The 12,832-nt window shown below is 35.9% G+C and overlaps 1 protein-coding gene across 1 annotated transcript in view; it reads left to right on the top strand.

Moving 5' to 3' along the window:
- The window catches only part of CNTNAP2 (contactin associated protein 2), a 1,069,322-nt gene that overhangs the window by 887,180 nt on the left and 169,310 nt on the right, over positions 1 to 12,832 (top strand). The window contains exon 15 of the mRNA XM_009568467.2: positions 6,599 to 6,726. Within this exon, the coding sequence (XP_009566762.1) occupies positions 6,599 to 6,726 (128 nt within the window). The remainder of the gene's footprint in view (positions 1 to 6,598; positions 6,727 to 12,832) is intronic.

Genomic DNA, 12,832 nt, shown 5'->3' with positions numbered 1-12,832 from the left:
TTTTAAAAAAAGCATTTAAAATTTCTAAGAATTACTGTATAGCATTCCAGTACTGTGAATAGTGGCGCTTTTTTAACGTTTCTATTTATTAGCTATTATTTTTTAAAAGACTATTCAAACTTTGAAATGTAGTGAGATAAAAGCATCATACTGTTTTGAAAATCTCAAATGGAATTTTTAACTAACTTTAAAAAAAAAAGTTTGACCAAGATATTCGACCTTTCCAATGTCAATTTTTCTTGAAAAATTCCTGTAGCATCCCGTTTCAGTCCTAGGTCCACAGGAGAAGTTTCTTTTCCTGGCTTCAGCTGCATCCCAAGTAATCTTGTCTCCATAATTGCCCAAGGTGGAAGGTAGTTCCCAATGCAAGATTCAACAAGTCTCCCAACAGAAATACCACACACAGTCCCTGTCCTACTTGGAAGATTTTGAAACTGAGAAAAAAAAGTGATTAAATTCTTAACACATGCAAAGATCTAGAGGTGCTAGAGATCAGTTACAGCATGGTAGGATTTCTAGATTCCATTTTTAAAATACTTTGACAAAGAAATAAGTAAAATTAACAGTGAAGTTGGAGGAGTTGCTGGTCCCCAAAAGGGGAGAAGCCCCAAATTTCTTTTTCAAGATGAAATTCGTAAGAGAAGCTGTTCTGCTTGAGGGATTGACATGTCTCCAATGTTTGGTTGGAAGGAGAATATCAGCAAAAACTCACTAAAACCAGATTTTCTGCTGAAATTGATCCATGTAGTTGAAAAGAAAGGGAAGTCCAGCTGGTTTTCTCCATTATTCTCCTTCGGCTGTGGTTGTTCATTTTCTTGCAAACTGCTATTCAAGAGAAAAGGCAAGAAGTCTTTCCAGGCAAGAGCCGTGTAGAACCAGTCTAAACTGGGTCCATCTCTTCCCTGATAGGTTTTTTAAATGAGACATATTTCTCACTCATTTTTTAATGTATCTTCATATCTCTAGCGCTCGTGGAATCAGGAAGTACCATGGTAGCAATGACATGTCTTCTGGACTTCAAGGTTCCTTCTAAATTGCCAGAGCTTTCTGTGTGTCATCCTTGTCCAGCAGAGAAAAGGAAAGAAATGGAGCAGGCTTCCTGTCAACTCCTTAACTCAGAAACTCAAACCAAACTACTTGCATAAATTCTGCAGTGATGCAGTTTCAGCATCAGGCATCTTAAATTGTTCAGCTCAATTCCACATGCCTGGTCATACTGGAAAGTACTGTTTAGGCATTCTGCCTTGGAAGACTCACAGTGTTTTAAGTTTCTAGTAAAAGAGAAAAAATAAAGTTCTATTAATTTTTGAATAAAGTAATTAAAACATTTTATTAGCAAGTTTTTGAATTATAATATTTACTGTATACCTTATCAATTATTTGTTTCCTAATCAACACTAAAGCATATAATCATCATAACGATGTTTATAATGATTCAAATTCACCTGCATTTAATTAAGAGGGTTGATGTTATGAGATTATAAGATTTGAGAGGTGTCCAAAGGAGCAAATTAATTTTCTAATGAAGTTTCATCTTACAGGTCTGGAGAGGGAGAGACTGTGTAAAGTGAAAAAGAGATCTAAGTCTCAATACCTCCCAAAAAGTGTGAATTAATCATTTCTTTGCATGGCTAATTTAAACTGGTTTTCTTCTTCAAAGAAGGTTTGAAGTCCTTGAAAGTAATTTTGGTGGCTTGTGCTAAATGCAATTTACAGTGTTTCTTTTGTGCAGTTCAATGTCATTGACTATATCTTAAATTTGTCCCTCATTCTTCTCCTGAGACAATTTAATCTAATCTATTCAGTCTTTTATAATTCCTTAATAAGGATTATTTGTGCTTGCTGTACAATTAGCAGCATGTCTGTGGTATAATTTATCCTTATTAATAGATGTCAAAGGATGGATTTGTTTATGTCAGCAATTCAGGTGCTGGGTTTAGATACTCTTCCATCATATTGCTTAGAGTTTCAGGGGACCAGGGCCCTCAAATATAAAAATATTTTTGAGTGCTCTCAAAAAATTAATGTAAAAATCCTGACTGCTTCCCTGTTTTATTTCTGTGTTTTCCCCTGAAACAACACCCTTGTAGACCTTTGATTGCACATAGCTAACAGTTCTACCTGTGGATAGGCTTTGCTTATCCAACGAGAACACCTGTTATGTCATAATTAAGTGCAAGTTGCTAAAGGCTGACTGCACTTTTTTTTTTTTTAAGGATGTGCTAGAGAAGAAGCTTAATTGCCTTAAGATCAGTCTTACTTGTAAGAGTTCAAATTCCTCCTTCTTTTGCTGTTAGAAATATGAGAACAATGTATTTTTTACAATCTCAACTTGTCCAATGCCGGTGTGAAAAAAAAAATTGAATTGGGTTGTGCCTTTCTGTCAGTTTATATCATCCCATGTAGTAATGAGAAATTTACTATAATACCCCCTGGCAGACAGATCAAGGGTGAGTCATTAGCACCAGCTTAACATGTAAGGGTATCTGAGGTGAGAAGGCATGTGGGAAAGGGATAAGAGGTCTATAAGAACCCCTGAGAACAGCAAATTCAAGTGGAAATTAAAGTTTTCAACCTAGAGTATACCATTGGAGTTTACAATTCCTAAGAAGAGCGGAGACAGGGTGAATCTAAAAGTATGGTTTTTGTGCTGCATAGTACATATGTAAAAAAGTTACCTAAATTCTAACAAAACCTTTCGAAAGTTAGCTAGTGCTGCTTTAATCCTAGCTTTTGTTTGCCCAGTTTTTAATCCTGCTGACTAGAGCCTGCATATCTCTAAGTAACTCATTTCCAGATTATTAAGGCTGCTGCCAATTTTGCATTGTCCATTAATTTCTCTGTGATATTAGCTCTTCTTAGCAGTTCTGATATAAATATAAATATAAATATAAATATAAATATAAATATAAATATAAATATAAATATAAATATAAATATAAATTTAATTCTTGTCAGAGATTTTTGGAAGAGAAAAAATACTAATACTTCCCTCGTTTGTACCCTTCAGAATGTTTTTTACAGACATTCATTTCTAGATATTGGCTGGACAAAACTGCTTTATACTTCTCAGGTAGATTATGGAAATTCTGGGATTACAGTAAAGGTATTTGCGTACTAAAAAGCATCTTGTGAGATGCGAGCAATTTTCCACCTCTGAAGTGGAAATATCTGGGAGTTTGCATTCCTCAAACCAGTGCTCCAATTGAATAACATTTGATTAACATTGCAGTTTCAATCCAGTAGGTGTCTTATGTACATTCCCAAAAGAATTCCGGTTCCCCAGGTTGCATAAGAATATCTTTTACAATTAAGTCCATTCCTACCTGTAGTATGGTCATTATGAGTTTTCCTGCCTAGGACTGGACTGAGGGTTAAATGGTGTCTAACAAAACTAAAGAAAAGAAATTACTTCAATAACAGAAGTGTAGTTATATAAAATCATTATACAAACAAATTAATAACGATACAGAATCTTATCATTACTTTGAATATGTCATTTGCTGAAATATGCATAATGTATTTCTTTTTTATATACCATTGAATGCTTGTAAAGAGTAAGTAGATGATCATAATCAAAACAATGATAAATCTTACACTAATATCTGCTGCTTTCATTCAAAGGCACCCCGAAGCACTTTGCAGACTGTTATATATAGGAAAAGAAATTAGAAATAGAAAATTACACTGAGATTTCATCAATATCTCCTGGTAATAATTACAGGATTTGATCAGATTCATTCATCTCCCATTTGGCCATTAATAGGAATATGACACACTCTGAATTCAATCTTTATTCTCTTAAGGGAATTTTCTTTGGTAATGAAAAACTTCTGAGACTTTCTCCACCCTCTTAATGTGCAAAGTCTTTAAATACCAGCAGAAGCATTATCACTTGCAGGAATTGAGTGTTCCAGCTGTGATTATTTCTAAGCGTGTAGTACAAAGTCAAGCATTATAATCAGTCTTTGGTTTATAACTTTTTTGACTTTGCCAGCACTGATTAGTATATCCTAAGGAACTACAAGTACCTTAGAAAAGCATAACAGAGCCACTCATTCTCTTGAGTGTATTTGTCTTTTTGGTGCACATGTGAGCCAAAAGCTATTGTTACTCCTTTTTCGTTAAGAGCAAACGAACTATGAAGGTTCTGCTGGAGAAAAGACAACTGGCCTCTCCTGTTAGTCCAGTACTCCCAGCCCTCAATAGCTGCCGTGCAGAGGAGAATGCATTTCGTACAACGAGACAAGTATGCAATTATCAAAAAATAAGGCTGCTTCTGAAAAGAAATAGAATATTTAGCTTTATTGTCATGGAAACAGCTTTAAAGTGACCATATCACTCAATTCATAAATAAAATATTAAAATGACTAGAAATATGATCAGTAAAGGGAGAAAATTGTTGTTACTCTTTTTTATTTCCTTCAAAAGAGGTGAAAGCTATTGGGGACAGGAAAAGGGCCGCCCTTTGACATCCTTATTTGGAGCTGAAATATTATCTTATTATGTGAGAGGGGAAGGAAACAAGAGAAATGCCAATAGTTTTCTTTTTACTGCTCTTTGACGAATTTTCCATAGACTTGTCCATCTTTAAAGCATTCTTTGAAAGAGTAGCAATCAGCAAAGAAATCCAGTCTCAGAGGAAAATCTCAGAAAGAGTAAAGTGATGACCTACATTTATCCTCTATTAGAAGGGAGTGGGTCCCACAGATACAGGTCCTTAGCAGAGACAGAACATTAGGTCTACATACCTGGCTTTGTTATTCAATCTTTTCTTTCTTAAAAGGAAAGTCCTTTAATCTCCCATTTCTTATATTACCTGTCTCCAAACTGATGAATGCCTTTGTAAAGGGCATTACAATGTGTGGATGAAAAGCAGTATGCTAAAACCTGCACAATCTGAAGCAACAGGGTGTGGGGCTTACTCCTCTTCCCTTTCCTTCCTTCCAGAGAGGGTTAATGATCTCAGCAACTCAGAGGGCCCAGAGAGAAGGACAAGTTCTCTGAAGGGGAAGAATTTACAGATTAAGGAAAACAGTCATCTACTATTTGAAAAACTCTAGTAATTAAATCTCTAATTACTCTCTTCATCACAGAGAACAGACATGAATTCCAATGAGCTGTCGTTTCAAAATGTGATGGTTGTTTTCTTAATTACTTCAGTTATGCTTCTTTTAAAAAAAATGGTTTGCCTTCCATCTCTTCTGAAGGACCCAAAGAAGATGATGACACCACTAGAAAATACTACTGTGCTACTGGAAAACTGCAAGCTTTACCACAGATCATGCAGATCCCTGCTGTGTTTCCCACAGCAATCTAATGAGTCAGATCGTGTAGTCACCTAAGTTAGAGATGAAAAAGACTTTCAGTTTCCTGAAACCCTTGCCAGTTCCCGGTTATAGTCATACTGTGCAATTCAGTAACTTTTCCAGATCCTGAATTCATCCTTCATCATATGGTATTCTTGAATGAAGTAACTGATTTTCAGATAAAAATGTTGCTTACTTTAGATTCTCAATTACATAGCGGGGTGTAGCTAAAAAGAAAGAGGGGAAGGGGGAAGAGAGACAAATAGATGGATTTATTTTGCTTCCTCTTACTTTCGTGTCAAGAAGTATAGTGCTATCACTACGTATAGTGCATTTGCTCCTGTGTACTTATTTCTGGCCTTCCATATGTTTATGTCAGCATAACCAGCAAACAGAAAAAAACACAAAAACCCAACAAAAACCAACCCTGAGAGATAAGGTACCTAATTAAATTTTGTTCAATTTTTTTTCTGTTTGGAAGAAACAGCACTCAACATGCCAGCTGGATTCAGTTCTTGAAATGATAAAGGAAAAATGTTGTAACTGTGCATAGTGGTTTGGTCTAGGCATGAAAAAGGCAGCAGGTTACTCACTGCAGTTGAAATGAGGAGTTTTAGACATGACTATAAATTGAATTCTAGTGATCTTGTTATCTAAAATGGCATCTGAGCTGCATGCTCGTGACTAGATTCACACATTTAGATATTTAGGACTTAAGCACTTAGTATTAAAATGACAGCACTAAGATTACAAGCCTTTTCAGATAATTAGTCTTTAATTTCTCTTTTGTAGTATAATATATAATATGTTAAAAATAAAAGAAGCACTGTTTTCTTGGTACAGAGTGGTTGTGTCATTAGGATAATAATTAGCAGCAACTAGAGCAAAAAAAGATACACTTTAGGAAGCATTTGGATTTTTTTCCCTCCCAAAAGCCATCAGCACAGACATCAACAGCAAAGTGTTACCCACTAGCATGGAGCTGGTCAGACTGGAAAATAGGGAGATCTGCACAAGACCAGCTAAGTCCAAGACTGGTCACAAAGCAAGCTGCTACTCTGACTGTGTTCTTGGGTGACAGAGTCTGCTATCCATCTATTTTCCAGTAACAGGGAGCTTTATTGCTGAAACTGGTATCATTTGAGACAGGCTTTCAGATGATAAAGCTGTACTGGCACGATTGTTGTGTACCTATTCTTTTGACATTTAGTTCACTGAACAATATTAATGATCAAGGAAATTATTTTAGTATGCTTCAAAATTGCTTTCTTTCTCTTTCTCTAATTCAGGCGAAAAGACTCTGGGATGTTGTCATACAAAGAGCACCTACCAGTGAGTCAAATAGTGGTTGGAGACGTGGACCGGCCTGGGTCTGAAGCCAAGATATCTGTGGGCCCTGTGCGTTGTCAAGGAGATCGTAAGTTGGCTGGTTTTCTTCTCTTTAGATAAGTCGACGTCTACTCAGAGACTTTTTTCTGTGAAAGCATACTGTGATTTGAGAAATTTTGTCTATGAAATAGTGCATGTAACGTCTCATCTTTGCATTTAAAATATTGACACTTGTCTTTATTTTAAGGTAAACATGGCAACTTTGATTATTCAACTAAATTTATGTAGATATAAGCAGTAGTACAGATTGCGTAAGAACAACTCTCAAATTCTGTGCTTATGTTGAGTGCTCTTGTCAGTGTTATTGCTATGCATATCACTGTAGACTACATTTACAAGGTATAAAGAGTAGCACGATGGCAAAACTTAGTGCCATAAACTCTGTTTACAGGTATATAAATTGTGTAAGTGTGCAAGTGTATAAATGTTAATGATATCAAGGCTAGACAATTCCATGTAAAACAGTGGGATTTCCAGGGTGAGTGCTGGTAGAAGGTGTACAGACTCCAATTTGATCAGCAGGTGATAGAGTAAACATAAAAGTTGGGATGCAGTTTGGAGGACTGTATTCTTCTTTTAATCTATTTTATATTTCAGAAGGTAAAATTCACCACTTAAGGGAGAGCAACTGCTTGCAGTCTTCTTAAATAAGACTTCAAAAACTTACACTCTATGCAGTTGGCACATGTTACAAGACATGCAGCAAGGAGATTTAGTTTACGATAACTAATGTTTGCACGGTCTATAAGGAAAAAAAATCCCATCTTCACATGCTGGTGAAGAATAATGTAAATCAGCCTATGAGATTGCAGTGATGTAGAAATACTGAATGGATGGGCACAATACGTGCAGGTTGAGCAATATGATTCTAGCCAACATAATATGGCACCACAGGGATGAGTACAGTTTGTCCTTCCTCCTCTGCTCCTTTACAGGTACATGCTTTCCATCTGCATGTTTGTAGGTACTATACCAAGGAGATCAGTATCATCATCCCTGCCTTAAGTTAAAGTAAATAGTCCCAAATGAGAGTCATCCAGTGGGACAAGTACAAAACAGAGTTTTCTGGGTCTCAGTCTGATGCCTCAAAAGTCTAGGCCATTGCTCAGTGATACAAGCAAATGAGCTTAGTCTTTTTATAGCTTCATGGTCTCTCTGGGTTGTGCAAACAATCCCTCCATCTTTTGTTAGTGAATATGAGCCTAACAAGCAGAAACATGGGATGTTTGCAAACTTTCACATAACATATTTGGTGCTTGTTATTTATAGTGTTTGACTTTTCATAGGTCAGTTAGCGTGTATTTGTTTTTCATCTGTTTGACAAAACATTTTCATAATAGAGACTTACAGCTGCTGACTAAGGAATAATAGGTAGCATCTTTCTTGCACCTGTGTTGCTCACATCCTGAATCTGAATAACAGTCTCCAAAGATGAGTCATTTCTAAATATAGTACTAAGGTAACCTCATTTGAGCAGACAGTAACCCTTGTTATAGTGTGACTGTGTGATATAGACATTTGGGAAACAGAACAGGTGTATTCCTAAAAACCTAATTAATTGAATTTTTTGTTTGCACTTCACAGATATGATTTGCAGTTTAAGAAAAAGAACTTTGCCTATGAATAAATTCAAATTTATTTCCATGAGCATATATATCGATAACAATCAGGTGTAAGTTTTCTCACATGAGATAGTATAAAACTTTGCCGTTAGTAGAAGCTCCCATTTTATGTTCCCAGTGCATTTACTAAGCATTCTCCGTATTCTTTCTTGATCATATACAACAGCTGCTGTACCCGAGACCAGTACTGTCTCACCACACATTAGTGCTTGTAGAAAGCAAGATTTCTGTCCTGGGGAAAATTTCAAAATTTCAGAATGTGTTTTTGTTCCAAAGGGAAGAAAGATCCGACGCACTGAGTTTGTGGAAGGGGATTTTAGAAAACAGTTAATCCATTTTTGGTATATTACATGCATCAAAACCAACATTTTTAATACTAAAGATGTTGACTTTCATCACAGCACAGGAAGTTCAGTTGTATGTGTTTTGTATGAAGCTATCATTGTCTAATTTTTGAAGGTTGTTAATTAAATTCTGTTAGAAGTATGAAGACTGGCAGAGAAATACAGATTTTGGATCTGACTGGAAGGAAGGTGGAAAAGGAAAGAATGACTAGCTAGTCAAATAAAAATTTACCTTTTTAGAAGGATTTCTCATTGCAGCTATAGAGTCTCCCTGAACTGTGACAACTTATCTCATTTTGCCCTGAGTGTTGTCTATGGCATCAACCCATAGTCCAGGGATACTTTGCAGCACATGAAGAGCCATATTCTTACATCAGAAGTAGAGTATAGTTTGCTGTGCACTTCATAGCTACTTCTGTGTAATATCAAGAGATACTGACATGTCATTTAGGTCCAGTCACAGCTGTACCTGAGAGCTGTAAGAGTACAGCAGACCTGCTGGCCTTTGCAGTCCATAAGAGCGGATAGCTGAAATCTTGCTATCTGAAGGCAAGAAGAATTAAAGAAAGCAAAGATATTTGTTGTCTCATGCAGTCCCCTTCCTCCTATACCCATCAAATTCTTAAAGAATCAATTATCAATTGAAGCTACAACCGTTCTACGTTGCTGACTGATGAAAATAAATCTGAAAATCAGTCCTCTCGGTGCCATTTGTTCGACTTGAACCAAGGAAGATTAGGAATGTAGTACACATATTGCAGAATCACAATTGCTCTTATATTGAAAAAATCAGTAGATTCTTTACCAAGAAATATAAATTTCATTTTTTTTCCCCACATGGCAATTTCATTTTTCTGTTTCCTTGATTTATGATCTGATTAAGACTGCTTGGATCGTGGCTGTTGTTGGAAATAATACCAGAAAACTTGGCCATGCATGATTATCCATCTTAGTGTTCCAGAAATATTCTTCATATTTAACTGCACCTCACAAAACACTGTTTGCATCCTGAAAAGTAGTCAACAAAAAGGACCCTTATTACCTGTCTAAAGACCTGCTTAAGCTGTTGTGTTCTACTAGATTTATGAAGATTCATCTGGTCAGCGTGGCAAAATTCCCATAAATCTTGCCTGGGGCCTGTCTTGTACCTTGGATAAAACACCCAGGATGTCTCTCTTCCATTTGATATTTAAGTATTGAGGAGTACTTTCTAAGTATCTCATGATTTTTCCAAGTGATGACCTACCAGGAGAGCAGAGAGAACAGGTGCATAATCAAGATTTGGATTTGCTGGGGGGGTTGGCATTATATTGGATCCAAAGATCAAGCAAGGATTTTAAGCAAATGTCAAGTCTTGGTAATTTCTTCTGAAAACAAACTGAAGAGCTTAGCTTACTATGTTGGGCTTATTGCTACAGAGATGTCATTAATAATCACATTGAATCAAAGTTACTTTTGTGAGTTTTGGCACCTTTTCAGCACTTTCTTTTCAGTCCCCTTAGGAATATATTGTGTTCTCAAACCTCCTAGATTTGTAACCTGCTACAAACATCCTTCTCCCAAGGAGATCCAAGAATTTTGATTTGAGTCTGCTCTTTATAAGCCCAGGGGGAGACAGACTGACTATTCTGCTCTAGATTTGCCTTTCTCCTTGAGTCTGTTTTCCTTTTGTCCCATTTCTGCTATAGCAACAGCAGAATTTAAGGGGGAGATGTTTTTTACACAGCTCAGGTTCATGATTTTTTCCATCACCGCCGGTGTACAGTTTTTACTCTCCCAGTAAGACTTCAATTTCTGAGCCACGAAACATTTTTTTGTTTTGTTTTGGTTTTCACTTCTGCTATCTTTAGTCTTCAAAATGTGGAGGAGGAGGCAGCTACATTGACCGTGGTTCTCTCTAAGATAAATTTTCATGAAGACAATTATCAGCACTGTTCATGTAGGATGTGCAGTGACAGACAAAATATCTCCTTGACAGATGACAGAAATTCAGAAACAAAGCAGAACTCGTTGCTTACATTAGTGTATTGACTTTGTTTGTGCATGTGTTCATGTGATTGTGAGTGTGTTCTCAAGGGAAATACACCTTGAGTTCTTTTATTCAGTGATTTTGACCATAGCTCATCCTTTCATAACCTGATGCTTTGTTTCTTTCACTTCTAAATACAGCTTTTGGCTTTACTCTTGTACTTCCTTTTAGAACGTTCCTGTAGAATCTGCTTTTTTAATCTGACACTGGTGTGAACAAGGCATTTTTTGTGATTCTGGGTTTGCAATAAAACCTCTCATTAGGTATCTAAAATAGATAGCCACTGCAAATGTCAGTGCTTACAGACTGATGTCCTCAGTGAGCTGTGTTTTTTATTGTTTATGTACTCCTTATGCATCACATATGCAGGTTTTTTTCTGCACATGTGATGCATAAGAAGTAATTTTTCTCATTAGAAGCTGCAACATTTCTTCTGTAAAACACCTTTTCCTGAGATTTATAACATGGCCATAAAATTCTCTTTCAGTTCAAACTTTGCATACAAACTTATTTATGGAATATGTAATTGTAAAGTGACCCTCTTTTAACAGAAAACATGTTGACTCACAGGTCATATATGAATATTCTGTAATGTATGCCCCTAACTGTTACGTTTTGTTCTGTTTGCTTTCTGAAAGCAAATTTAGCCATGAGTGCTACTCACCTCACAGGGCAGGTAGAAACAGATCACAAAAAATTAACCCATCATGCTAGAAGGACATGTCTTTTTGTGCCTGACTGAAGCAGTGGGATGCCTGCAAATAGTGCAAGAGAATAAAGGAAAAGTAGAGAAGTAGAATTAAAATTATAATTTTCGCGTATTGAGAAAACCACTGCCCCTTACAGGTTGTGCCATATGCAAATTAGTAATCCAAGGTAAGAAAAAAAAAAAAAGAAAGAAAAAGAAAACCTTTGTTTGGCACTGATCTTGTTAGAACAGACAGAAGAGAGATTGTTTTAATAGGAAGCATTGATTCTTGATGTGATTTAACCACTTGTTCTTAATCCTTTCTGAGTTTTGCCAAAATCTGTAGGAGTCTGAGTGTTTGGTTCAAAAGAGTGAGACCTAACACTTTTGCCCATCCTGCTAGTATATGAAAGTATTATAGATTGCAGTGTCATTTAGTGTGTATTTTCATTATGAATACAGTTTATATCACTGGAGATTTTCCTTAAAGGTAATAAAGCAGTATGGTCTGTATACTTTCCTGAGATTTCCTTTTTCTGTGTGCACTCTCCTGTCTTTTAAAATGTGAATCGCATCTCTTTTACATGTATAGTGAATTCAAGTAGATGGAATAACACCGTTCCAAAATTTACATCTCCAGGCTTCCTAGATTCATCATGAAATGTAAAACATAAAGTGGCAGAGACATTTTACCTGGTTTAAGATAGGAATGGACTTGCCTATTTATTAATTCTCGCAGGTATTCAATTATACGAAAGTGTGTATGTTGATATAAAATATAGAATTCATTAGAATTTCAAAAGACTAATAAATTTTACTCTCTTTATATGTCTGTTAAAGTAATGAAAACATACGGCAGTCAGTGCCCAAGATCAATTCTCCAACCAATCATAAATGAAAGAAATGGTGAAACTCCATGGGGGAGTTGTGAGCTTTATGTTTCAGAGATATAGAATTCAAATGCAATTAAGAGGTAATTTTATTCAAATTCCCCTCATCATTATGATTATATTACAGGTTAATTTCATCTTCTTTAGTGCAAAAAAGAAGTATCTGAAGCATTTCATGTAAAGTATTGTTTCTAAATTCCTAGGGAATTTAAGGAAAGAGTCATTAGTCTGGTAGATGACATACAGTAGCTGTTCATATTAAACTCAAATCCTGTTAAAGTTATGCTTTAATTATAATTTCAAACATTTTACCATCTATGTGATTGTAATGCATATTAGTATCTTACCACTTACCTATAGCAACCTAAGAAAAGCAATTATGTAGGGTACAAAACCTCAGAATGAAAAGATGAAACAATTCCCATGGTATAGTGAGGTGATGAGAAGGAGATATCAGTAAAACAGTGAGGAACTAGGCGAATCTGAGATTAAACTGGGAAATGAGAAGTGGCTGGAATCCTGTCAATTACATGCACAAATTTACAATCATCTTTAAATTTC

The sequence above is a fragment of the Cuculus canorus genome, chromosome 2 (assembly GCF_017976375.1).
Source record: "Cuculus canorus isolate bCucCan1 chromosome 2, bCucCan1.pri, whole genome shotgun sequence".
NCBI lineage: Eukaryota > Metazoa > Chordata > Aves > Cuculiformes > Cuculidae > Cuculus > Cuculus canorus.
This window is presented reverse-complemented; position numbering and strand designations above follow the sequence as displayed.